At 36.6% G+C, this 27,730-nt stretch overlaps 1 protein-coding gene across 1 annotated transcript in view; it reads left to right on the top strand.

The window, feature by feature from the left end:
- The window catches only part of adgrv1 (adhesion G protein-coupled receptor V1), a 195,036-nt gene that overhangs the window by 66,937 nt on the left and 100,369 nt on the right, over nt 1–27,730 (top strand). Inside the window, exons 39-74 of the mRNA XM_067438222.1 lie at nt 354–441; nt 1,104–1,182; nt 1,276–1,414; nt 1,514–1,655; nt 1,751–2,016; nt 2,504–2,679; nt 3,243–3,370; nt 3,445–3,614; nt 3,973–4,119; nt 4,369–4,449; nt 4,560–4,824; nt 4,989–5,111; nt 5,836–6,058; nt 6,204–6,408; nt 8,613–8,759; nt 9,663–9,918; nt 10,232–10,434; nt 13,756–13,932; nt 14,179–14,361; nt 15,684–15,863; nt 16,263–16,427; nt 16,526–16,646; nt 16,872–16,995; nt 17,111–17,249; nt 17,987–18,172; nt 18,586–18,821; nt 18,931–19,079; nt 20,676–20,874; nt 21,013–21,232; nt 22,250–22,489; nt 22,602–22,751; nt 23,046–23,522; nt 23,631–23,774; nt 25,535–25,706; nt 25,825–25,960; nt 26,041–26,879. Of these exons, the coding sequence (XP_067294323.1) occupies nt 354–441; nt 1,104–1,182; nt 1,276–1,414; nt 1,514–1,655; nt 1,751–2,016; nt 2,504–2,679; nt 3,243–3,370; nt 3,445–3,614; nt 3,973–4,119; nt 4,369–4,449; nt 4,560–4,824; nt 4,989–5,111; nt 5,836–6,058; nt 6,204–6,408; nt 8,613–8,759; nt 9,663–9,918; nt 10,232–10,434; nt 13,756–13,932; nt 14,179–14,361; nt 15,684–15,863; nt 16,263–16,427; nt 16,526–16,646; nt 16,872–16,995; nt 17,111–17,249; nt 17,987–18,172; nt 18,586–18,821; nt 18,931–19,079; nt 20,676–20,874; nt 21,013–21,232; nt 22,250–22,489; nt 22,602–22,751; nt 23,046–23,522; nt 23,631–23,774; nt 25,535–25,706; nt 25,825–25,960; nt 26,041–26,879 (7,075 nt within the window). The remainder of the gene's footprint in view (nt 1–353; nt 442–1,103; nt 1,183–1,275; nt 1,415–1,513; nt 1,656–1,750; nt 2,017–2,503; nt 2,680–3,242; nt 3,371–3,444; nt 3,615–3,972; nt 4,120–4,368; nt 4,450–4,559; nt 4,825–4,988; nt 5,112–5,835; nt 6,059–6,203; nt 6,409–8,612; nt 8,760–9,662; nt 9,919–10,231; nt 10,435–13,755; nt 13,933–14,178; nt 14,362–15,683; nt 15,864–16,262; nt 16,428–16,525; nt 16,647–16,871; nt 16,996–17,110; nt 17,250–17,986; nt 18,173–18,585; nt 18,822–18,930; nt 19,080–20,675; nt 20,875–21,012; nt 21,233–22,249; nt 22,490–22,601; nt 22,752–23,045; nt 23,523–23,630; nt 23,775–25,534; nt 25,707–25,824; nt 25,961–26,040; nt 26,880–27,730) is intronic.

Genomic DNA, 27,730 nt, shown 5'->3' with positions numbered 1-27,730 from the left:
ATAAACAATTATGAAATAAGTGAAATTTACCTAAAGCAACTCTACAGACGACAATAGTGTTGTTGTTTTCTTTGAGTCATTTCAATGTGTGAATCTTACCGGTCAAAAGACAGAATGCCACTGCCTGTGTGAATAACACGTTTGTGTATTTATCTGAGAAGTCAATCTTACAGTAATTTTACAGTAACCTACAGGGTTTAATGTGTGAAAGGTACTAGTGACTATATTTTAACATTTCACATTTTATTGTCAATAAATGAAGGATGATTTTTAGATACTATTTCAATCCAAGACATTTTTTATCATGTTTGAATTAATCAAGAAGCATATTTTTTCTTTTTCTTTTTTAACAGGATGACATCCCTGAGGTGCAAGAGTTTTTCTTAGTCAATATAACATCAGCTGTCCTCATAACCACCCTTCCAACTGTCCCTAAATTAAGTAAGCTGATTAACAAGATAATAAAGCTGATTGAACCTTTTAAATAATGTTTTATATTCTGTAATTATGTTATTTGCTTTGTTGAATGTGCCATATTTAATTAGGTTTTAGGTTCTTCTTTCAATTATACTTTCATCTTGAACTTCCATCTTGTCTCACATCCTTTCCTAGAGCTTTACTATACATTGAAAGGTAATGGATACCCACACCTGTGTTTGATATTCTGTAGTGCTTTTTTACTTATTGCAGTGGCATTTTTATATATTTAACATAACCAACATATATCCAACATAATTGACCATGCACCGCAGTCTGATCTCTGTCATTCCCAAAGACAACCCACACTCCTCGCTAATAAACAGTGATTTGAGTATTGGTAGATGACTATTAGTGTAGTAATAGAAGATGATTATTAATGTGACAGATGTCCTTGTTTTCATTTGTGCTTTTCATGAATGTCCGCTTTGAGAAACCCAAAGCATGCTGCCATTGTCCATAATCTTAGCCCTTAAAATCAGACCATTCATTCATTCATTCATTCATTCATTCATTCATTCATTCATTCATTCATTCATTCATTCATTCATTCATTCATTCATTCATTCATTCATTCATTCATTCATTCATTCATTCATTCATTCAATTAATGCCAATCTTTCCAGATACTGAAGGCCTTGTAGCAGAGATCACTATCAATGCTAATGATGGAATCCAAGGGATCGTTGGCTGGCAAAACATAGAGTATAAACTTCCCCTCAACTTTTTTTCAATCTTTGTGAACTTTATCTCGCAGAGAGGCATTAATGTTTGGTAAAAATGATTGTTTTTCTTCAGCTACGTGGTAAATGAGACGATTGGTGTGTTAAATCTGGTAGCATACCGCGATGCCGGGACGTACGGAAATGTGTCACTGTTCTTTTATGCCCAGAATCTAGAGGCCCAGTTGGGTCTGGATTTCAATGCCACTCCATCTGTAAGTCACAAACACTCTTTTTTTATTTTATCATTAATACCATTAATTATTCAGCATTTGTTGTTTATGTTTATTGAGCACATACTTAATATTACACAGATGATCCACTTTGTGAGCGGAGAACGGCACAAGTTTATCGAAGTCCAGATTATAGATGATGCCATTCCTGAAGGCGATGAGACGTTCCAGTTAATTCTAGCAAACCCGTCGACAGGACTGGAACTTGGAGAGAACACTACAGGTCTGTTATGCTGGGAGACACTAAACATTCATGTTCAACAATTAGCTTTCCATGACTACAGTACCATGTAATCGTCATCGCATTTGTTTCCATAGCTACCGTGACTATTCTGGCCAATGACGACGGCCATGGAATCATATCCTTCAATAACAGTGAGCACTTCCTGTTAAGAGAACCAACCTCTGTGTCAGGTCTGGGGCAGAGTGTGGCCACCCTCTACATCATACGGGACCCTCCTCAGGGCACATTTGGCACAGTAACCGTCCAGTTCACCATCACTGATGCCAATGGATCTCTGTACACTGATGATCTCACACCTTCCTCTGGCTTTGTTGTGCTTGAGGATGGAGTCAGATTCAAGGTATACAGATCTTTTTTTATCAACGTATTTAGATGTCTTTTTATTTTAAGCTCCCCTTTCAAGTTTAGAAATGTAAACAAAGGTAAAGGACTTTTCTTTTTTTATATTTAAAGATATGTATTTTTCATTGATCTTTTTTTTTATTTTTTTATTTTTTTATTTTTTTATTTTGAAGACATTAATTGTACATTTTACAGATTTCTCATGTAAAGATTTTCTAAAAAGTATTTTTGTTGTTGTATCATTTAGGAGTTCATTAGCATATATATGATCTCAAAATAGCAGGCATGGACTAAAAGCCTTAAACCTGATATTTTGATGTCATGGTGGCTTTATATTTTTAAATTCAAGCTTTGAATTATTCTCCTGATTTGTGTAATAGTTAACTGAGCATGTATTACAACACGTATTAGAAGTCTATTTAAGTTGAGAAAATTCATAAGAAACCAGTGGTTTGGCTCTCAATGGTTTCATCTTTGTTTTCTAGACTTTAGAGATCTGGGCTGTTCTGGATGCCGAGCCAGAGATGAATGAGACGTTCATAGTGACTCTTTCCAACCCAAGTGGAGGTGCTCGGCTGGGAGATTCACTGCAGACTTTTATCACCGTCCTGCAGAACCAGGCTCCTCTAGGACTGTTCAGAATTTCAACATCATTTAACAGGTACATTTACTGTATGTTCTAAATAGATGTCATGCTTTTGTTACCACACACTCCTGCTTCTACCATATGTGTGGGTAGCACTTTATTTCAGTGGTCACTTTATTTTACTAACTATAAGTAACTTTGCAGCTACATGTCTACGTGTACTGGTGGTGGTTGATGAGAGACCCCTGACATGAGTGTAAAGTGCTTTGTGTGTTCATGCAGTACACATGAAAGTGCTATATATATATGTGCCTCCATTCATTCATTCATTCATTCATTCATTCATTCATTCATTCATTCATTCATTCATTCATTCATTCATTCATTCATTCATTCATTCATTCATTCATTCATTCATTCATTCATTCATTCATTCATTCATTCATTCATTCATTCATTCATTCATTCATTCATTCACATGTCAACTGGCAGTATTTTTAGATAGTCTGCTTAATATCTGCTAACACTTTGTTATGATGGTTCCCCAACATACATTATACTGATTTGATATAACTTTGCAACTACATGTCAAGTGAACTGTCGGATAATAAAGTGTAACCTACGTGTGTGTTCTCCAGGACTCTGGACACCATGACAGTGGAGGAGCGTACCGATGCGGTGTACCTGACTGTATCTCGCAGTAATGGTCTGGAGTCAGCTGTCAGTGTGGAATGGGAGACCCGGTCAGGAACAGCATTTGGAATGAGTAAGAAATTGCACCTATAATTTTAAAGTGGACTCAAAAACTGTATAACCAACAATTGTTTAATGTATTTGTAGGGGGAGAGCAGCCACTTCTAGCAGTGTATCAGTCTATCAGGGACGGCTTGTCGTCAGTCTGGTGTGGAGTGCCCAGTGAAGACTCTGCTCTGGTTCTAAGGCTGCTCAGAGGTCCAGCTCAGAACCAGACTGTGCTCTACAAGTGGCAGGGTGTCTTAGTGCCTGTGAAGGTATGCTTTGAATTCAGTTAAAAGTCCAATATTTGTCGTTTAGGTACCCATCGGTTTATAAATTAAAACATAGAAGTGCTGGTGCGTACCGGCCCACTTTCGAGCACTGGTTTTGGTAGAAGGAACTACATTTGATGCATTTTGATGATTGCTTAAAACAAAAATCAAACCAATATTGCATTCACTATACTTTTATGCATGCTATTTTAATTACTTTAAATGTTAATTAAATGATATTTTTTAAAATTGTATCTTAACAAGTGATTATTTTTATTTATTTGTGTATTTCTATTTTGTTTCTTTTTCTTTGCTTTCACTTCATTTATTATTCTTTTTTTTCCTCCTCTGTTTCTCATAGTTTGTCAGCATCCAGAATCCCAGGTCTTGTGTGAGTTTTACAGTGAATGGCTCCAGTTATGTGGCAGTTTCATATGCAAACAGCACCATGCCATTAACTGCCACAGTCAGTTTATTTCGCATTGAGGCAGACCTCAACCTTACTGAAGTGAGTATGCTGCCGATTTTATCTTTTTCTTAGCTGCCATCGACGATGCCTGCATTTGTACTTATCATGTGATGATTGTCAGTCAAGTCACCTTTATTTATATAGCGCTTTTTATTATGCCGATTGTTTCAAAGCAGCTTCATTGTTTCAAAGCAGCTTAAATTCAATTGTGTAAACTGGTTTATCTCACTATAGTCAGATCTGTATTTTCTAATGTGGTGTTTTTGTATATCGTTCAATCTTCTGTAGGAGCAGACTCTTACTGTGAACAGTTTCAATGTGAAACACTTCTCCACTGAGCTTCAGCAATATTTGATAGCTTCTAGTGAGGTAAACTCAAATTGACACATTAAATAGAAAATCTGAGTTCTACATGGGATATATATAACATAGTAATAGTAAGTAATACAATATTGAGATCATTTCCTCTATGTCCTAAGATCTTTGTGTGGACTGGAGGCTCATTTTCCCTCCATCAAAGTCTGGAGTTACAAGACATTACCACAGCCATACCCTTCAGACGAGGCAGCAGCAACCTACAGCACCTGGCCGTGTGCAGGAACATAACAACATCGGCGTGTCTCATCTACCAGTGGACTAATGGACGTTTCCAAAACCCTCAACCCTTAGCAGTCAATACTCGAGTGAAGCAAGTGGAATCATTTCAGATGGGAGGAGATACGTTTCTCCTCATTGTTACTGAAGGTAACAATCATAGTCCGTAGTACTATTACAGTTTAATAGCATTTTCCATTTGAAGATGTTTTGACACTGTTTATATGACTATCTTGAAAATGAGCATTCATTTCTCTAGCTTCCCTGTAACAGTATCTGACATTCACATTGTCTTTATTTTTGCCCATGAAAAGGTCCAAGCCCAACATGTGAAGTATTTATGTGGGGTTCTCAGCACAGCTTCTTCCAGCAGACACAGTCCATCCTATTTTCCGGCCTCTATTCAGTGCACCCCTTTACCCCTCCTTCGGGAATATGTGAGTTGCCAGAGAATATAGTGCAGTCTGTTTAAATAATAATGCATTTAGTGTGTTTCCCCTATCATTAAACATACTTTTGCCCATATTTCAGATTTACCAAAATTGTATGGCTTAGTGTATTGGTATTTTAATTTACATGTCGTAATAATAATAGTGCTTGCGAGGCAGAATTGTTTTGATATTCCTTAAACATGTTTGTGGTCTGGTTAGGAGTTTGTTCTAAACACTTAACCATTGTATTGAACTTATGCAACTATATCAGACAGAAATGATGACATATAGACTTCATTTAAGCTCTATTCAAGCAAAAACATTTAACTTTTTGATATAAAATTATTAAATGTGTTGCATTCTAAAATGAGTGTATTCAGCTTGCCATCATAGGCATAAGTTACACTTAAATAGTTCAAAAATAGAAAACTTATTTTAAATTGCGACTACATTTGGCATTACTGTTTTTACAGTATTTTTTGATCAAGTAAATACAGCCTTGATAAACATAAGAAAATTAAAACATCTTATGTATCCAATCTTTTCAATGGAAGTGTATTTGCCTAATGCATATTTAAATTTATGTTGTCCCGCTTGAATATATGTATCTAGCTGTTTCCCTTGCAAGTAAATCTGTTGTGTAGGCTTCATAAAATTTACAGTATCATACACAGCAAAACAATCAGTATTGAGAAATTAAGATTAAAATGAGAGTTTCTTTGTTTCTTAGCTCACCTGTTGCTTGCGGGTCTAAATGGTTCGGCCTTGCACTCATGGCGGTCAGATCTAAGGCAGTTTGCTGAAGTGCTCAAGTCTCCATCTATGCAAGAGTTCCTGTATCTTCCTGTTCCATCTCTCAATTCCACCAAGAGTCTCATCGTAGCCACCGGAGAGTCAGATTCTGTTATATATGAGCTGACTTCCATGTCCAATCAATCTGACTTCATCCCCAAGTATGTTAATGTTGTTATGTAAATCATAGTAATGAAGAAATAGTTGATTTTTGTATTTTTTATTTGTAAAATATTATACTGTAAATCCTTTTTCTAGCTCAGTCTATTACCGATGTTCACTGATATTTACATCTCTTATTCTCAGTTCAGGAGAGCTGTTTTTCCAGCCAGGGGTACGTGAGCTAGACATAGCAGTGAATATAATTGATGATGATGTTCCTGAGGAGGAAGAACATTTCCGTGTCAGCCTCAAGAACCCCAAAGGAGGGGCAGAAATTGGCTTTCGTGGTCAAGTGACCTTGTTCATTCCAGCAAACGATGACGCTTATGGGATTATTGGCTTTGCACAGGTATCAGGATCAGAATTTTTTGTATGATTGACTAATGCTTTTATCGGAATATGTAACTCCCAAAGTGTCCCTCAATAATATAGCCTAGGCAAGATACCCCAGTTGAATAGGGTAAAAAAAAAAACACCATACTTGCCCAGTTGATTGATGACATAAAAAATTGCTAAATCATTTTGTGTTACAAGTTTTCTGAAATGTTGGTTAAAAAAATACAAATTATCTAATTAAGTATACTTACAATTTAATCAAAACAAAACTGAAAATTGGAAAATAAAACTGCTGTATGTAAGTGCTACTTAAGTGGAGATTTTGGGCTCAGTGCCGGAGAAATAAGCTCATTTTGAGAAACCTGCCTTTAAATATTTGTATTGTAATTGCAATCTACTGACATACAGTGAGGAAAATAAGTATTTGAACACCCTGCTATTTTGCAAGTTCTCCCACTTAGGAATCATGGAGGGGTCTGAAATTGTCATCGTAGGTGCATGTCCACTGTGAAAGACATAATCTAAAAAAAAAAAAAAAAAACTCCAGAAATCACAATGTATGATTGTTTAACTATTTATTTGTATGATACAGCTGCAAATAAGTATTGGAACACCTGAGAAAATCAATGGTAATATTTGGTACAGTAGCCTTTGTTTGCAGTTACAGAGCTCAAACGTTTTTCACCAGGTTTGGACACACTGCTGGAGGGATTTTGGCCCACTCCTCCACACATATATTCTCTAAATCAGTCAGGTTTCTGGCTTGTTGCTGAGAAACACAGAGTTTGAGCTCAATCCAAATATTCTCTATTGAGTTTAGGTCTGGAGATTGGCTAGGCCACGCCAGAACCTTGATATGCTTCTTACAGAGCCACTCCTGGGTTATCCTGGCTGCTTCGGGTTATTGTCATGTTGGAAGACCCAGCCTCAACCTATCTTCAATGCTCTAATTGGGGAAAGGAGGTTGTTCCCCAAAATCTTGCAAGTGCAGTCGCCCTGTCCCAAGTGCAGAAAAAAACACCCCCAAAGCATGATGCTACCACCCCCATGCTTCATAGTAGGGATGGCATTCTTGGGATGGTACTCATCATTCTTCTTCCTCCAAACACGTTTAGTGGAATTATGACCAAAAAGTTATATTTTAGTCTCATCTGACCACATGACGTTCTCCCATGACCCCTCTGGATCATCCAAATGGTCATTGGCAAACTTATGACGGGCCTGAACATGTGCTGGTTTAAGCAGGGGAACCTTCCATGCCATGCATGATTTCAAACCATGACGTCTTAGTGTATTACCAACAGTAACCTTGGAAATGGTAGTCCCAGCTCTTTCAAGGTCATTGACCAGCTCCTCCCGTGTAGTTCTGGGCTAATTTCTCACCTTTCTTAGGATCATTGAGACCCCACGAGGTGAGATTTTGCATGGAGCCCCAGTCCGAGGGAGATTTACAGTCATGTTTAGCTTCTTCCATTTTCTAATGATTGCTCCAACAGTGGACCTTTTTTCACCAAGCTGCTTGGCAATTTCCCCGTAGCCCTTTCCAGCCGTGTGTAGGTATACAATTTTGTCTCTAGTGTCTTTGGACAGCTCTTTGGTCTTGGTCATGTTAGTAGTTGGATTCTTACTGATTGTATGGGGTGGACAGGTGTCTTTATGCAGCTAACGACCTCAAACAGGTGCATCTAATTTAGGATAATAAAGTGGAGGCGGACATTTTAAAGGCAGACTAACAGGTCTTTGATGGTTAGAATTCTAGCTGATAGACAGGAGTTCAAATACTTATTTGCAGATGTATCATACAAATAAATAATAAAAAAAAATCATATATTGGGATTTCTAGATTTTTTTTTAGATTATGTCGCTCACAATGGACATGATTTCCAAGTGGAGAACTTGCAAAATAGGAGGGTGGTCAAATACTTATTTTCCTCACTGTAAATAGTTGCATAAATAGTGCAATAAAATAAACACTGGATGTTTTCATTCCACTACTTTGAAACCACAACATGAACATCCAAATAGCCCAAAATCTCAATTTACTAGTGCATGAAAAAGTTTTTGCCTGAGGTGTCTTGCCTTAATGTTTTATATGTAAAGTAGTGTCCATTTCACACAGCTGTTATCTTTCAAAGACAATGAGCTATTTTACTTACCGAAGCTGTTTGTGCACAGATTTGATAATATTAATATATAAACAAATATATTTGTATATAGAACTCTTTATTGAGGGAGGTGGATGAGCTGGAGGATGATAACCCTGTTTCTCTGAGCATCGAGCGGAGGAGAGGCAGATTTGGCAGACTAACAGTATACTGGAGTGCCTATGGTAGTCTGAATGACGTTTTTCCTACTTCAGGAGTGGTGAGAGCTGCTTGCATACCATGAGTTTTCTGTTTTCAGTTGTTTAAGTAATGATATTTGACTGCATTGCATATTTTAAATAGCATATTGTGAACTGCAGACTATCATTTTAGTCCAGAATCACAGCTCTAAGTATAAGCTGTTATTTTAAGCAGTTATACTTGTGTTGTGACTGAAATATGCAAGCAACCATTTTTAAAAACAATGTACTATTTAAAGAACATATTATGCAGTCTTTATGTAAGGGATAATCCATAGCTAACTTTGCATTAAAATATATATATATATATATATATATATATATATATATATATATATATATATATATATATATATATATATATATATATATATATATATATATATATATATATATATATATATATATATGTGTGTGCATGCATCAGTGGTGCAGAGTTCATTTAAATAATTCAATGCATAGAGCCATGAATTAACCAACTTATACCATGGTCATTTGCCAGCACTGACAAGTTAAAGCTGTCTTTGGTGTTTGCAGCACAATATTTGACCAGAAGGGTAAAAATTATGGTTAATTTCCTCGGTTACGGCTTGTTAGATCTAGCATTTTGCCCGCTTTAAATCAGACACAGAGATAAAGTAGTGTCTAAGATTACATTTATTTGAATGAATGAATTACTGCATTTATTTGAATCAATTATATGAAGAATATGTCTGTGTGTGTGTGTGTAACACATTCTACATTATGTGTGAGTGTGTGTGTGCGTGCGTTTCAAAGAAAATCAGAAATCAGCATCAATATTGAGCATTTAGACAGACCATGGTATAATATTATATTAACCTTCCAATTAGAGTTTCAACATAAAAATAATGCACAAATAATTAAAGATCTATTTACACCATCTGCATCTTTTTTCCATGTAGGTAACATTTTCTGTGAGCCAAGCTGTTGCTACCATATCACTGAACGTATTAGCCGATGACATTCCAGAGTTAGCAGAAAAAGTCACCATTGTCCTGACCAAGGTCACAACGATTGGGATAACTGATCCATCCAGGGGAGCCATGATCGACCCTCAGCGTGCACAAGCAAACCTTACAATTAAAGCCAATGGTTCACCCTATGGAGTCATTGGCTGGCATCTGGATTCCCAGTACTTCATCACTCCAGAACCTCAAAGTAATTAATCTGTGTTTAACTCATTTGAACTTCAGCACAATAATATAATGAATGGTGTATGAATGGCTATGATAGCCAATTAACATTGCTGTGGTGTACCGCTAAAAATTAAAGTCAACATTTCCTGCAATCCAAATTACCCAAATTATCTTTTCTAGTCATATACTTAGTCTTGCAATAGTAAAGATAAATTCAGGGTAGGAATTTGTTTGTCAATGTTTTTATACATAATTGTCCTGCATTACAATATGAAAATATTTGCTATTGAAAGACACTGATGTCAGTTTTTCCCTTTTTATTCCTTTCACTTCAGAGAGCCCAAGCAATATCACACTAAGTATTGTGAGAGATCAAGGAGCATCAAGGGATGTATTAGTTTATTACACCACCAAAGCAGCCCTTCACCTGCCACCTGTCAATCAAGCTAGCGAGGGGACTGACTATGTAGCCAAAGAGGCCACAGTCATCATGATGGAGAATGTTACTGTTGTTTTGGTATCCATTACAATCCTGCCGGTGAGTACCTCAGCTTCACTGGGATGCCTTGTAATAAAAAAAGACCTTGAGAATGTTCAAATTAAAGCATCCTGTGGTGTAGTGGTTGGAAAGCTGGTCTAATCATTTAAAGGCTGTAGGTTTAAAGGTTGTAGGTTTAAACCTTGATTACTTAATTTACTGAATACATTTGTGGTATAATATATGTCTTTATCAGGAAATAAGGAGAAACCTTTCTTCCTTGATGCCCTGATGTTTTTACTACTGGTATCAACCGGTTTAGAGAGGCAAAAGTTCAGTCTGCAATGTTTTAGAGGTTCATCCCTTTCAGTGTCCAGGGTTTGTCAGCCCCATAGCTTGCTCTGAACCGCTGGCAGGGACTAGTTCCTGGCGGGAGGGTCAGAAGGCAAATGTGCCCACGCTCCCCCTCCAAGGTGTCAGGGCAGCGGGCCAGGAGGAGGCCTAAACAGGGCCTTAGGGAGGTAATTTTGGCTTGCAGGTCTGAGGACCCAAAACGGTGAGTTTTTGCATTAGGTCTCCTCCAGTAGGAGATTGAGCAAGCCTCATGTGAGAAAAAAAAAAATAGAAAGAGAGAAGGAGTGAGCAAGGCTTTGAAATAATGAAGGTGATTGCGATCTACACTCTTGCCTGATTTGCCTAGTGGTCAGAGGCACATGGTGCATAGTGGATAGCACAATAGCTTGAAATGGTGTTGGCCTCCCTTGAGATCAGTTTGAGCAGGCACTTTCCTATGAAGAATTCTAGTGACTTTGCGTTGTTGCAACTTGTGTACTCACCATCTTTAGCTTGAAAAGACATGGCTTTGACAGAGCAAAGATGCTATTAGTATCCCACTTTTTCATCTGTTGTGTCCTCTCTAGCGGTTTTCCTTGAAAGCTCTCTTGAGGGAAATAAGTAGTAAGCAGCAGCCATCAGCCTAGGGTTAAGAGCCTTATAGGGGGTAAGTGGACTAGGTTGTTATATGTGACCCACTCTGGCTCCCTCCAGTTTATGTAATCAGTGGTAGAAGTGAGTCAATGTGCCTGGGAATTGGCGGAGTCTTTCAGATAAAGTTAAGTTTAGACCAGTTTAGTGCTTCAGAGGCTCATAAGTGCTCCTTTGAAACTGTGTTGATTTGGACCTTCTACCCGTTGGTTGCCATTAAAGGCCATTATGTGAAGAAAAATCCTGGAATGATACTTAATTTCATTTTGACTGAAGAAAGAAATACATAAGCATCTTGGCTAGACTGAAATCTCTAACAAATATGCACTTACAGTGGGGCAAAAAAGTATTTAGTCAGCCACCAATTGTGCAAGTTCTCCCACATAAAAAGATGAGAGAGGCCGGTAATATTCATAATATGTACACTTTAACTATGAGAGACAGAATGAGAAAAGAAAATCCAGAAAATCATATTGTCTGATTTTTTTAAAGAATTTATTTGCAAATTATGGTGGAAAATAAGTTCTATTTTGGTTTCATCTAACATTCTCCCAATCCTCTTCTGGATTATCCAAATGCTTTCTAGCAAACTTCAGATGGGTTTCTTCATGTATTGGCTTAAGAAGGGGGACACATCTGGTACTGCAGGATTTGAGTCCCTGGCAGTGTAGTGTGTTGCTGATGGTAGCATTTGTTACATTGGTCCCTGATTTTTAAAGAATTTATTTGCAAATTATGGTGAAAAAATAAGTATTTGGACATCTACAAAAATGCAAGATTTCTGGCTCTCACAGACCTGCAACTTCTTCTTTAAGAGTCTACTCTGTCATTCACTCGTTACCTGTATTAATGCCACCTTTTTGAACTCATTATCAGTATAAAATACACCACAACCTCAAACAGTCAGAGTCCAAACTCAACTATGGCAAAGATCTCTCAAAGGACACCAGAAACAAAATTGTAGTCCTGTACCAGGCTGGGAAGACTGCATCTGCAATAGGTAAGCAGCTTGGTGTGAAGAAATCAACTGTGGGAGCAATTATTAGAAAATGGAAGACATACAAGACCACTGATAATCTCCCTAGATCTGGGGCTCCACGCAAGATCTCACCCGTGGGGTCAAAATGATCACAAACATGGTGAGCAAAAATCCCAGAACCATACGGGGGACCTAGTGAATGACCTGCAGAGAGCAGGGACCAATGTAACAAAGGCTACCATCAGCAAAACACAACACCGCCAGGGACTCAAATCCTGCAGTACCAGATGTGTCCCCCTTCTTAAGCCAATGCATGAAGAAACCCGTCTGAGTTTGCTAGAAAGCATTTGGATGATCCAGGAGAGGATTGGGAGAATGTTAGATGAAACCAAAATATAACTTATTGGTAAAAACTCGACTTGTCGTGTAATACTTATTTTCCACCCTAATTTGCAAATAATTTTTTAAAAAATCAGACAATGTGATTTTTTGGATGTTTTTTTTTTTTTTTCTCATTCTGTCTCTAATAGTTGAAGTGTACCTATGGTAAAAATTACAGGCGTCTCTCATCTTTTTAACTTGCACAATTGGTGGCTGACTAAATACTTTTTTTTTGCCCCACTGTAGTAAGCACCACTGTAGTAAGTGAACTAAAAAGTTAACCCTGTGCTTAGATCCCTCGGTTGTTGCATGTTTTATTCTCTGGAGGTTTCTTATCAAGGCTTGAGTGCAGGCATTTTTCAGTAGAGCCTAGTCGGTATTACATTCACCATAGTGTCAACACTATAATGGGTTGAGTAGTACATTTACAATACCAATATTACTTTTTTTTTTTTTTTACTGTATTCGTAAAGAAGTTTAATGTGTTGAGTATTACTTTTACAATTACAATATTACCTTTTTTTACTGTATTTATGTTTAAATAACTGCAGCCTTGGTGAGAGACTTCTATCAAAAATATGGGAAAGAAATCATCACCCTCAATTCCCCTTAAGCCTCCCAGTTAGTCTCAGGTCACTCTGAAGCTAATGAGGAGACAGATTGACCTCCTACTGCCTACAGGGCAAGCCAACAGCCAGTTACTATTATCACCACAAAACCCCCACATTTTTTTAAATTTGCTCTTGGAATAGCTCATGCTCTGCAAATTGCAGTGGTTGTTAGATATTTTTGCATTTTGGTTAGCCTCAAAAACCACATGTTGAATTTGTTTGTGCTGAAAGACTACTGACATAAATCAGCATTTGTAAGAAATTAATTGTACAGAAGCTGTTTAGAATCTGCTGCAGAAATGATCCCTTATTTTAAGAGGCATGAGATGACTAATGGGTTTAACTAATGAATTATGTGACATGTAGATAGTATAGGAGATAATAGCACTATTAATCTAAGGATGGTATATGTGTGTTTGCTTTTAGGATGATATTCCTGAACTGGCTGAGACGTTCCTTGTAAACATCACCAGAGTTGAACTCTTGGGTGGAGACACAGGAGTAGGTCAGCCCAGTGTGAAAAGACCTGGTCTGGAGATAGCTGAGGTCACCATCCAAGAGAATGATGACCCAAGAGGAGTCCTCAGTTTCAATGTCTCAAAGGTTTGTTTACTATAATCTTTTTCTAATTATATGTTTATACCAATTGTATTGGCTTTTTATACATATTTTTATGTATATTATATATATATATATATATATATATATATATATATATATATATATATATATATATATATATATATATATATATATATATAATATTATTCTTTTTTTATTTATTTTTGTTACTATTTTGTCTATTGATAATGAAGAACAAACATACTTCTACAATCCATTGTCCTTTAGGATGTCTCTGGGGCAGTGCTAGCATTTGAGGTACCACCACCTGGAAATGTCTTTCGTCTGGCCGTCATGAGAATGGCTGGTAGATCTGGTAGATTGCTGCTATACTGGGAGACGCAAGCAGTCACAGCCAGCACTGAGGACTTTAGTCCTTCCTCTGGAAACCTCACATTTCAAGAGGGACAGGTAAAGATTAACATAAGTAATTTTTATTGACTAAAAAGGGGAAGAGAATTAGGTTGAAAGTTCCTCCATTCTCCAGCCTGTGACAGTTAGCCATCCCAAAGGACATTTCAAATCAAACTGCACTGCGAGGAGGCGAGGAATGAGGAGCGAGGAAGCTTCCAGAGGAAGGTTTATCCTATGTGAAAAACCTGACAGATGTATGATTTTTTTTATCAATGTACGAATAAGCATTTCTTCGATTCCTCCTTTCCCTCCTCTTTTTCTTTCCTTACATTCTTTCCTTGTATCCTAAGGGGGTGGATTTAGGACAAGAGAAAAGGAAGTGAGAATGCTCAAATAATAAATAAAAGCACATCATGTGGTGAGCTTGGGTATGTCTCTTTCAGTTCCTTACCTCCTGAGCTCGTGAATCAGTATATTGTGTATACGAGTTCGGGCACTGGTAAGGACAGTGCCCGAACTCGTATACACAATATACTGATAAACAATATACGAGTTCGGGCACTGGTAAGGACAGTTTAAGATGCTGGCTCACTACGCATAGGGACATGACGACATCCTCATTGTAAAATCTTTATAATGTATTTATGAACTACAGCAGAACTTATATATTTCTGACATTACTTGTAATGTTATTTAAAGTACATTATGATAAATACTTTGCTTGTTAGATATACGTGCGCAACATTTAGCTGTAAATAATTTATACATGTTAGCTAGATTGTGTTCATTACCTGTCTAACATTGTATATGTTTATGCTAAAATATAATTAAATAATGGTTTCTGTTTTTAAAAGATTATATTGCATGTTGTTATTGTCATTATGTGTAGTAAGTTGGCTCTCGTGATTTGAGTTTTGCGCTTTAAAACTTCCGTTAAGGGACCATCGATGCACCCTGGGTTTGTGGTGCATTGTGAGACTTTTTAGGGAGCGAACATTTCAGTGCACTGGAAGGATTCTGCGATTGAGACAGCCCTTAAAATGGCCAACTCCCTGATCAGTGCCCTGACTACTGAACTAGGGAGCTGATTGAGAAACAAACCATGTCATTTCCTTTAAGCTTCTTCTCTTCCCCTGTTAGGCTAAATATGGGCTCATGAACCTAACAATAGGGTTACATATAACATACATAGAAAAGGCTACTGGAAATAATGTGAGAGTAAAAAATGTTTCAGTGTTACTTTTAAGTAATTCAATATTTTGATAATTAAACAATGAGTTGTTTCAGCTAATTAAAAAACTGTGGATATGAAATATAGAATAAGAACGATTGTCGTTATAATGTGAAGCTATTTAATTATTTGTTTGTTTTGTTTGCAGGGAGTGGCTTATATTGAGATCACCATTATTGATGACACAATTGTGGAGTCCACAGAGACATTTATGGTCAAACTGGTTCGAGTTATTGGAGGTGCCAGGTTGGGGGACGAGACGTCTGTGGTAGTCAGCATCCCGGCCAATGATTCACCTTTTGGTCGGTTTGGGTTTGAGGAGCTAATGGTAAAGTTACCAATACTATCAATGAATTTTAGTCCAATATTAGCATTTTGCTAGCCAGTAGTAACTGTAATGTAGCTTGTATGCTTGTATATAAAGTAACTTATTCTTTGTTTGATAGGATGTAACCTTGTTCTTAGTTTAACTTCTCTATTGTCATTATTAAAAGAATAATAACTTGCTCTGATATCTTTGTGGTTACTTTATCAAAGCTATAATCAGCTCTACTGAAAAAAAAAAATATATATATATATATATATATATATATATATATATATATATATATATATATATATTAGTAGAGCTGTATATATATATATATATATATATATATATATATATATATATATATATATATATATATATATATATATATATAATCTTTTTTTTTTTTTTTTTCAGATTTCTGTGTCTGAGCCTCAGTTCCTAAATGACCCAGCTTCCATAGCTACACTGACCGTAGTGCGTAGCTCAGGAGGTGAGGGAGTGGTGAATTTGATCTGGCTTCTGCAGGCAGAGGGAAGAGATGACCTAAGCCCTCATAATGGAACTCTCATTTTTAACGGGGTAGGTATAGCTGGTAAATATGAATATTAGCATTGCCTTTAATTCAATGAATAGCACTTGTGCCACAGTGAGTCAGTAAATGGTTTTATTGTCCCTAGACTGAGTCAAAGAAGACTCTCATGATTCAGGCTTTGGCTGATGCTGTCTTGGAGGGAGAAGAGAGATTCACCATTCAGCTTCTTTCTCCAAAGAATGAGCCAGTCATTGATCCAGTTAGAGGTCTGACAACATATTATTTCCATTATCAAATATATATATATATATATATATATATATATATATATATATATATATATATATATATATATATATATATATATATATATATATATATATATATATATATATATATATATATATATATATATATAATATCATGTGTCTACATCTTTGACAGGTAGTGTTCAAAGTCATCATTTACTATACTTGCTTTTCTTTCACCAGGTATTGCCACAGTTGTTATTCAGGCTGATGTGGGTGCCCTGGGAACTGTAGGAATAGCTGATTCCAGCAGGAACATTCTGATTGGTGAACCAAGAACCAATTATAATGGAACAGCTCTGGTCAGGTAAACTTTTCACCTTCTCCAACCAACAGGGGTTACTGGGTACTTAATTTAGCAATAGCAAAACATATTTCACAAATACCCCATCTAAAGATCGATTGTGTTCTATCAATTGCAGTCTTGTAAGAGGTCCAGGCATCTTTGGTGAGATTGAGATCTTCTGGAACATCAGTGCAGCTTCAGATACAGAGTTCGAGGAGACCTCTGGCAAAGTTGTAATGAAAGACCGCCAGTCTGCCGCTACAATCCAGCTGAAGGTAAAACTGCTGAGAAATACATACTACTATTACTAACAAAAGGTTGAGGTCGGTACGATTTTTTTAATGTTTTTGTAAAGTCTCTCATGCTCATCAAGGCTGAATGTATTTGATCTAAAATACAGTGCAAACTGGAAATGTTATTACAATTTAAAAGAAAAGTTTTCTATTTGAATATATTTTAAAATGACATTCCTGTGAAGGCAATGCTGAATTTCCAGCATCATCACTTCAGTCTTCAGTGTCACATGATCCTTCAGATCCTAAATCATTAAAATGTGGTGATTTGCTGCTCAATGTGCATTTTTTATTATTATCAATGTTGAAAACTGTTGTGCTGCTTAATACCTTTGTGGAAACCTAAATTTAGTTTTTCAGGATTCTTTGAATAGAAAGAAAAAAAAAAAGAAAAAAAAAAAACTTATATGAAATACAAATCTTTTGTTACATTGTATGTCTTTACTGTCACTTTTGATCAATTCAATGCATACTTGCTGAATAAAAGTATTAATTTCTTACTGACCCCCAACCTACAGATACATACAGATACAGATGCAAATATTTAAATAACCTCAAGACATATCAGAATACTACTGCATATTTATTTTAAAATGTATAATTCAAGTTCAGTATGAATCTGTATCTTGACCCAGCATACCATTTCCCCTGTAAACTGTAAAAATGTAAACCATCTTCACACACAAAGTCAAATTGATTCCCTCTCCCTGGTTCTGTAGGCGCTAGATGATGAGATCCCAGAAGAAAGACGTTTATATCAGCTAAGACTGAGCTCTCTAACCCCGGGCTCAGCAATCACCCCTGACAGACAACTTGCCACCATCACTATGGCTGCCAGTGACCTGCCCCATGGGCTCTTCTCTTTCTCTCAAGCTTCTTTGCGTGCCACTGAGGAGGACAGAGCTGTGAGACCCCTTACATGACATTAACACTGCTGAGATACAAACCACAACCAAAGGACTATGTGCTTCTTGTTCTCCTTGACTGGAAAAGTCATTGAAAATGTTTTTAAACTTCCATTAAGCAAAACCCTAGCAACCATTGATCCAATGATAATAAAACACTGTAAAGTTTTCTTTATGAGAGACTTTGGGTTTTTAGTACTTATTGAGTATAATGGATCAGTTCAGAGGTAATGAGACTATATTGAATTTAAAAATGGACACACAGGGTAAGTCCTGTGTTTGCTAAGCTAGTTTTGGCCTTTACAATTTTCCTAGACTAAATTGTAACAGATTGTAAGAGATGGGAATGAAGATATATGTGAACCCATACCCAAAGGTAGTTGACTCTCCAACTGTGTCTTGCCTCTTACCAGGTAAATGTGACCATTGTTCGTTCCATGGGTCTGTTTGGCAGCGTGTGGGTTAGTTACCACACAGAAGGCAGAACTGCGATCAGCGGGCAAGATTTTGGACAGTCCTCTGGCCGGATGCTATTCAGCCCTGGGGAGAGTTCAAAGGTCATCACACTGACCATACTCGATGACGACCTTCCAGAAGGACCAGAGGAGTTTTTCCTCAACATTACTCTAGTAGAGCTTCTAAATGCCAGGTAGAGTTCAGTCTGCTATCTGAAATCCAAGTAATGCAGAAGCTTGGAATAGTATTAGCTATATACTTTTGTGTTTGCTGAAAATCTAATTATTTCCTCTTGTTTTCAGTTCAATGGATTTTACAGTGAGAGAGTACGGCTTACAGATTGACCAGCCTCCAGCTATTGGCAATCTGTCCTCCCTTATGGTGATTATCCAGAAAAATGACAACGCTGAGGGTATTTTGGAGTTTGACCCCAAATATGTCAACATCACTGGTACTTTTATGCCTCTCTCTTTTTTTCTAAGCTCTTTTGTGATTTATTAGTGAAAGGCGCCACAGGGAAAAAGGCTTGTTTGATTTTATTTTCCTCTAAACCACTAGATGGCACAAAAACTTGCTACAGCACTTTCCAAAACATCCACATTTCAAGATGCTCATGGCTATTTGGCTGATCACGGGCTGCAACGCAAAGTTGAGCCTAGGCTGATTTGATACTTGATTATTATTTTTTAGGTTTTAGGTTTCAGTAGCAAATGATAATCAATAAAATTATTGTTTATATTTTGAGACAAAGGTCCTCTTAATTTTTGATCAAGGTAATAGCAACATTTTTTATTTATTTTTTATAATGGAAAAACATGTAAAAGTATGGATTTAGGGGAAAAGGCGCCCCTGCTGTTGGGGCAAAAGGCACAATAATTAACATGTTAATAAACAGCTGGCTGACTTTCCATTTGTTGACATGAGATTAAATGATTAGATTCAGATGGTAAATATAATATATTAGGTTGGGTGTCCAACTTAACGATAATACCCATATTTATGATGAAAAAATCATATATAATATATATATATATATATATATATATATATATATATATATGATTTTTTCATCATAAATATGGGTATTATCGTACAAATATCATATAATACAATATTATTTATTGTTACTACTGTAAATTTCTATAAAATGATTATGAGATCTTTCAGAATCTTTTCTTTTTAAAATTATTTTATTTCTGTATTTTTACAATATATTTTTATATTAACTGTATAAAATATATTTTTACTATTCATATTTTTATATTATAATGACAGTATATTTATTGAACAAAAAATAATTATTTTATTTATCAAAATAAACTGAAAATTGTTCAAACTTTGCTAAAGTGATTGTTTTGAACAAGGTTGAGATGATTTCTTAATGTCTAGTGACATATCAGGGCCATTTTATGATTAATTGAAAAGCATTTGTTACATACAGTTCCTTTAATTTATAGATAAACTTCTTGCTATTTTCTTTTTTCATGATGTACTAGAATGTACTAGAAATTAAATTAATATTTTTAAATGTTGATTTGAAGTGAATTTAGTTATCACTATCATGTACAGTATGAAAGACAGATGTTCATTTTGAAAAATAGTTTACTTTGAAGTCATCATATTAAGACCGGAAAATAGAAATCATATTAAGATCAAAATAATTGCACTTCACCTTCAAAAAATATATATTGATGTGTATTTGACTGTTATCGTTAACTAAACTAAAACTAAAATTCTTAAAAATAATTTTTGATAATTGAAAAAAAGCAGAAATTATAAATATTACAAGTACTACAATTACTAAAACTGAAACCGAAATAAATATAAATTAAAGCAATATAGAAATATAAAAAAAAAAGCCATACAAATGAAAAAAAACAAAAAAAATTTTTTTTTTTTTACTAAAAAAAGTTTTTAGTTAAAACTTTAACTAAAATGAATGACTAAATACTAAATATATAATATTAAATTGCACTGGTTGCAACTGTATATGATATGCATATTTGTTGTCAGTCTTTGTTAGTCTTTCCAATTGTTTTTTTCACAGTTGAGGAAGATGTAGGAATTCTGTCCATCCCTGTACTGAGGCGTATTGGGTCCTATGGGCCGGTCACAGCAGAGTTTGTCTCCAAAGGTTTGACTGCTGAACCTGGTTCAGATTACATTCTGCTCAATGGCTCCATCAACTTTCAGCATGGCCAAATCCTCAGCTATATCAATGTCTCTATTGTGGACGACACAGAGAGGTAAAAATGGGGTTATTAACTTCCATTGCTATTTATCCTTTCATTGAATTGGTTAAACATTTTATTGTCAATGAGTGTACGTTTTGTGAACTTCTAGCATGTTTCATTAAATGAGTTTGTTTTTTTTTCTTCCCACAGTGAATTTAATGAGATATTTGAGATGCAACTCACCGGTGCCACAGGAGGTGCCATACTTGGAGCTCAGCTAATTGCACGAGTTACAATTGCCAAAAGTGACTCGCCAAATGGTGTGGTACGATTCATCAACCAAAGCGCCGTCACCATTCCAAACCCCAACAGTACCCTCAGACTGACCCTGTTTGTAGAGAGAGCGGACGGGCTGCTGGGAAACGCCACGGTGAGCCCCGTCTAGACTAGGACCTCACAGTTCGGATGCCATATCCATAAAATATCTGTTTTCTACATTTAGGGAAGCACTTGGAGGACAGACAGACCCTGAACTGATTGTTTCCATTGATTTGTATGTAATGAATAATGTGCTAAAGGAAGATTGTGGAATGTATCAAAACTGGTCTGTGAGGTGAATGCATGATTTAGTACAGACCTTAATGTTACTTCAATGTAGAATTTATATTCTACACAGACGAACAAATATTTGGACCCACTATATTAGGTGGCCTTAACTACAATGTACTAACATTTCAATTAATTATTTGATACAATTCACTTATTGTGTACGTATGTACATGTTTTAACATTGTACTTACATTTTAAAAATGGCCTGTAACCTGTATCTGTAATTAATGTATAGTTACTTATATTTAGAAGTACACTGTTGACACTACCCTTACACCTAACTCTACCCTTAAACTTACCCATACCACAACTTTACCTGTATCTCACCTCAATATCAGCAAAAGTGTTATGCAATACAATATGAACACAATAAGTACGTTGTACTTTTTTATGTAAGTACATAGTAGTTAAAGACACCTAATATTAAGTGGGAATGAATATTTATCCGAATATTTATATATTTATAATATAATCATTTTTTATAATCGATCAAACATTAATAATTATTAGTCAGGAAAGTAATACCAATGTATATTGAAGAATTTCCTTTTATTTATTTTGTGTTCCCTTTTGCTTTATATTGCAAGATGTTGATGTTGTATTTTATTCCTCAATATTTTATATTATTATTTTATTGTTTGCAATAATTCCTCTAAAAGCTGGATTAAACAGTGTGATTTAATGAAATTTAAATAAATGACAAGGCAGTATTTTACAATATTTATAAATAACAGTATTTTTAGGCAAGATTTTTCATGACATTTAAGTGCCTTAAACAGTATCAACACAGCTTCAAAGTGTTTCTCTGACATGTGCTTGTGTAATTTCTATTCTTCAGGTATTATGGCAGATTTTAGGTCCAAACTCAAATGAGGTTTTACCGTCAGGAAACACAGACATTGGTGAACCAGTGAACGGGACGTTCGGTTTCAGAGATGGGGAAGGGGGTGTGCGTAGCATTGAGCTAAAGATCCTGCCTCACGGTGAGGTGGAGGTCACAGAGAAATTTATTGTCGTGCTTAGTGTCCTTTCTGGAGAGATGGGTGTTGATCCCAGAGCTGGATCTGTCACACTCACGGTGAGTCCTGCTCAGCACGCAATAGCGATAATATCTACAAAACATAGGATAACACTCAATGTAACAGCAATGTAACATTTTGGCAATTGTGTAAAATGTGTTCATTCTCCAGATTGAAAAGTTTGGAGACCCCAATGGCATAGTACAGTTCACAGAACAGGACCTGAAAGAACGCATTTACAATGAGCCTTCTGACAGCGAAGGGCCGCTCAAAATATCACTCCTTATCACACGTAGAGAGGGTGTTATGGGCAACATCACGGTAAGACAAAATTAAATACAAATAAAATAATGTTTATACCATCACAGGAATAACATACATTGTATCATATATTAAAAAAGAAAAGTTATTTTAAATTGAAAAATGCAGAAAACTGTAGTATTATGAAATATTAATACAAGACATAAATCCAGCCTTGGTGAACATAGGAGAGCATTTTAAAAATCATATAAACCCCAAACGTTTGAAAAGTAGTGACAGTATTGTAATTGTTTATGTAATAATCTATGTAAATGTTCATAAAATGATTTCAAGCCCTATAATTGTCCCCCCCAGGTTTTCTGGGAAATCCTCAGTGAAGCAGACAAATCAGGAGACTTTGCTGCCCTGCATGGTTCTGTCATTATCCTGGCAGGACAGCGTTTGGCAGAGATATTCCTCACTCTGCTCCCCGACTCTGTGCCTGAGTTAGAGGAAACGTACGTCCTCCGTCTAATCTCTGTGGAAGGAGGCGCAGAGCTGGATACATCCCGCAGCAGTACCCTCTTGAAAGTCCGGGCCAATGACGAACCCCACGGGGTGTTTGTCCTTTATTCTCAAAACCAGTCAGTGGTTGTTAACGTGGCGGACCGAAGCAGACAACTCCTTATCAGTGTGAACAGGTTGGCAGGGGCGTTTGGCAATGCCAGTGTGGGATACAGAATCAGTTTTACCACTCCGGGGCAGAGTTTCACTGAGGACACAATCACAGGGAACATACTGGTGAAGGACGGAGAACGAGAGGCCAACGTTAGAGTGCCATTTAGTAGCCAGGTGTGTGATTTATTTTATAAGTGTTAGATATAAGCGTTAGATATAAGAGTTCAAAGGACTTCTAAGGATCTAAGGTCCGTATTGATATTTTGAATGTGTCCACTACAGGTGTTTTTTGCGACTGGCTTTAACTTCAGCATTGAGCTGACGGATGTGACTCTGATCGGTCCCCTGCTCAGTTCACCTCCCAGAATTCAACTGGAATCGAAGCTGGCTGTCGTTTCTGTTCCTGAAGTGGCTGCTAATGCTGAGGTTGAATAAAGCATAAAACGTTTTTCTAATATTACCACCAGATGGCGCACAAGATGGTTGCTGGTTTGACTTAAAGTGTTAGTTCACCCAAAAATGAAATTGATGTCATTAATGACTCACCCTAATGTTGTTCCACACCCGTAAGACCTCTGTTCATCTTCGGAACACAGTTTAAGATATTTTATATTTAGTCCTAGAGTGTATCTAAGTGTATGCACACTATACTGTCCATGTCCAGAAAGGGAATAAAAACATGACCAACGTAGTCCATATGTGAACCTTTATTTGAGGTTTAAAAACAAACACAGAAGAGAAGACACTGTTGAATAAAGTCGTAGTTTATGCTATTTTTGGACCAATATGTATTGTCGATGCTTCAAGAGATTCTAATTAACAACCTGATTTCACATATGGACTACTTTGATGATGTTTTTATTCCCTTTCTGGACATGGACAGTATAGTGTGCATAGACTTGGATACGCTCTCGGACTAAATATAAAATATCTTAAACTGTGTTCCAAAGATGAACGGAGGTCTTATTGGTCTGGAATGGCATGAGGGTGAGTCATTAATGACATACATTTAATTTTTGGTTGAACTAACCCTTTAAAGGGTTAGTTCAACTTAAAATGAAAATTCTGTCTTGAAGATAAAAACAAATGAAGATATTTTTGTTGAAATCCGATGGCTCAGAAAGGCAGCAATGACATTTCCTCTCTCAAGACCAATAAAAGGCACTGAAGGCGTAGTTACAAAGTCCATCACACTACAGTGGTTCTACAATAATTTTATGAAGTGATGAGAATAATTTTTGTGTGCAAAAAAACCCAAAAACTAAATAATGGCTGATTTCAAAACACTTCTTCCTGAAGCGTCTGAGCTTAATGAATCAGGGTATCGATTCATGATTTGGATCGCTTGTCAAACCGCCAAACTCCTGAAATCACGTGACTTTGGTGATCCGAACCATGAATCAATACGCTGATTAATCACTATATAAGTTGTTATTTAGTTTTTGTTTGTTTTTGCGCGCAAAACTTATTCTCAGTCGCTTCATAAAATTACTGAAGAACTACTGTAGTGAGATGGGCTTTGTAACGACGTCTTTAGTGCCTTTTATGGGTCTTCAGAGAGGAAATGACATTGGTGTCAATGAAGGCCTTTCTGAGCCAACGGATTTCAACAAAAATATCTTAATTTGTGTTCAGAAGATGAACGAAGGTCTTACGGGTGTCGAACCACATGAGAGTGAGTAATTAAAGACATCATTTTCAATTTGAGATGAATTAACCCTTTAACCAGATATTAAATCAGTTGTAGTTGTGGCAGTATTTATTTATTTGAAAAAATATATGGCTATTATTTTTGGTTTTAGTTTCTTTAATGATACCATTAAAAGCTATAAAAGGGCACTTTATTCAATACAATGAATCACCACAAAATGTGAAGTGCCCAGGTCACATTTCATCCCAATAATCTAAAGAAAAACTAAAACATATGTTATACTCATTTTACAGTTCTAACAGTGTTTTACAGAAAGAAAGAAAAACATGCTAAAGAAATAAGCATACATTAAAAGCAGTGCAATTAATACTACCTGATTAATACACCCTATTTTCTTTCACATTATAGTAACCCAAATTTGTATATATATATATATATATATATATATATATATATATATATATATATATATATATATATATATATATATATATATATATAACTAAATCAGTGCTGTTTTCTCCTTGTGCTGTAGGTTGGATTTTCCTCTTTGGCTCTGCGCATCTCAGATATAGAGAGTGGCCAGTGTGAGGCGCTGGTGACACGGACAGGCTTATATGGGAACGTAACCGTTCGATGGAGCTCTGGCTTCCCCCCTGGCCAAACTCCACCTGGCTACCAGCCAGGAGACATCTCACCAAGATCAGGTTTGCCCTAGAGAGAGAAATTTGCTTAATATACAGTATATGAGGAAATATCCAGAAATGATGAACTGACCGTATTAGTCTGAATATTCTGTTCTTCTTTTTTTATCTTCATCTGAAGGCACGGTAATGCTCACCCATGGTCAGAGAAGTGAGGTTATCTCTATCAGTGCTGTTAATAACATGTCAGTTGTCACAGCACATGCCATTTACCTGACCTCTGTAGAGTCGGAGTCACCTGGGGGAGCCCGCCTAAGGTAACGCTGTCTCCTTGAAAACAAAATCCTCAAATTCTCATTGGTATCCGAATGGTTTGATGTGTATGTTATGCGTTCAGGACTGGTTACACAGTAGCTGAGGTGGAGCCGTTAGGATTGTATCAGTTTCATCCTGATTCTCGGCAGCTGGTCATTGAGGAGGACGTGCAGACCATCACCCTCTACGTCCAGCGCCTCTACGGCTTCCGCAGTAACCGTTCCAGCGTCTCCTACAAGACATGGCCTGGCACGGCCCAACCTGATATAGACTTTGCAGCAGTAGCAGACGGGCAGCTTCTGTTCGATTCCCGCCAAACATCTGCTGCCATTCGACTGTCCATTCTAGATGATTCCCTAGCTGAACCAGATGAGAATTTTTATGTGAACTTAACCAGCGTGCGTGTTCTCAGCGCCAGTTTGCCTTCAGTCACAGCTCAGCCTCGCATTGTGTTTCAGAATAGTGTGGCTACAGTTACCATTCACGCTAACGATGTTGTTAGTGGATTTTTGAGCATAGGACCAGCGATGATACGCATATCTGAAGACAATCAGGGAGGTGAGCCCCAACAGAAGCTTGCACTAAGAGTACGGAGGTCAGCAGGGCTCACAGGAGTGGTGAGTGCCAAAATCAGGGCTTATGCAGGACTCAGAAGCCCAGAGGGGGATGCAGCTCAGTTTCATCAGGAGCATAATGGCACATGGGCTTTGGAAGGAGAGGACTTTGCCTTGGAGACTCAAACTGTTACGTTGTTTGAGGGACAGAACGAGGTGGAGGTCAGTGTTCTGATACTGAATGATCAGGAGCCGGAGGGACAGGAGGCGTTTTTTATCTACCTCAGCGAGGCAAAAGGTGGAGCTCAGATTGTCAGCGTGCCAGATGAACTGGGATTCACTTCCTTTGCCAAAATCATTATCCTGGGTGAGAACCTTACTGTTATTACAAGGATCAACAATAAGGATTTTTTGTCTCATTGTTCTGTTTTCTGCTTTTCCTGCCAAAAGTTTTACTGGCTCCACCACAAAATTTATAAACATATTTTTTGGTGTGAATTTGTTTATGTGTGAAATATACAGTATATATATATATATATATATATATATATATATATATATATATATATATATATATATATATATATATATATATATATATATATATATATATATATATATATATATATATATAAAATAGCATATTGTGATAAAGTTCATTATTTTCCACAATGTTATGATAAAAATTAAACTTTCAAATATTTTAGATTCATTGCACACCAACTGAAATATTTTCTTTTATTCTTTTTAGGTCTTTTATTGTTTTAATACTGATGACTTTTGCATAGAGCTCATGAAAACCCAAAATTCCTATCTCAAAAAATTAGAATATCATGAAAAGGTTCTCAAAACAAGCTATTAACCTAATCATCTGAATCAACTAATTAAATCTAAACACCTGCAAAAGATTCCTGAGGCTTTTAAAAACTCCCAGCCTGGTTCATTACTCAAAACCGCAATCATGGGTAAGACTGCCGACCTGACCCTGTCCAGAAGGCCATCATTGACACCCTCAACCGAGAGGGTAAGACAGAAAGAAATTTCTGAACAAATAGGCTGTTCCCAGAGTTCTGTATCAAGGCACCTCAGTGGGAAGTCTGTGGGAAGGAAAAAGTGTTGCAAAAAACGCTGCACCACGAGAAGAGGTGACCGGACCCTGAGGAAGATTGTGGAGAATCCAGAGCCACCGTGCACAGCTGTGTGCAGGAAATGGGCTAC

Source organism: Pseudorasbora parva, chromosome 3 (genome assembly GCF_024679245.1).
Source record: "Pseudorasbora parva isolate DD20220531a chromosome 3, ASM2467924v1, whole genome shotgun sequence".
In the NCBI taxonomy this organism is placed as follows: Eukaryota; Metazoa; Chordata; class Actinopteri; order Cypriniformes; family Gobionidae; genus Pseudorasbora; species Pseudorasbora parva.
Note: the sequence above shows the minus strand (reverse complement) of the source record. Positions and strands in the feature narration are given on the sequence as shown.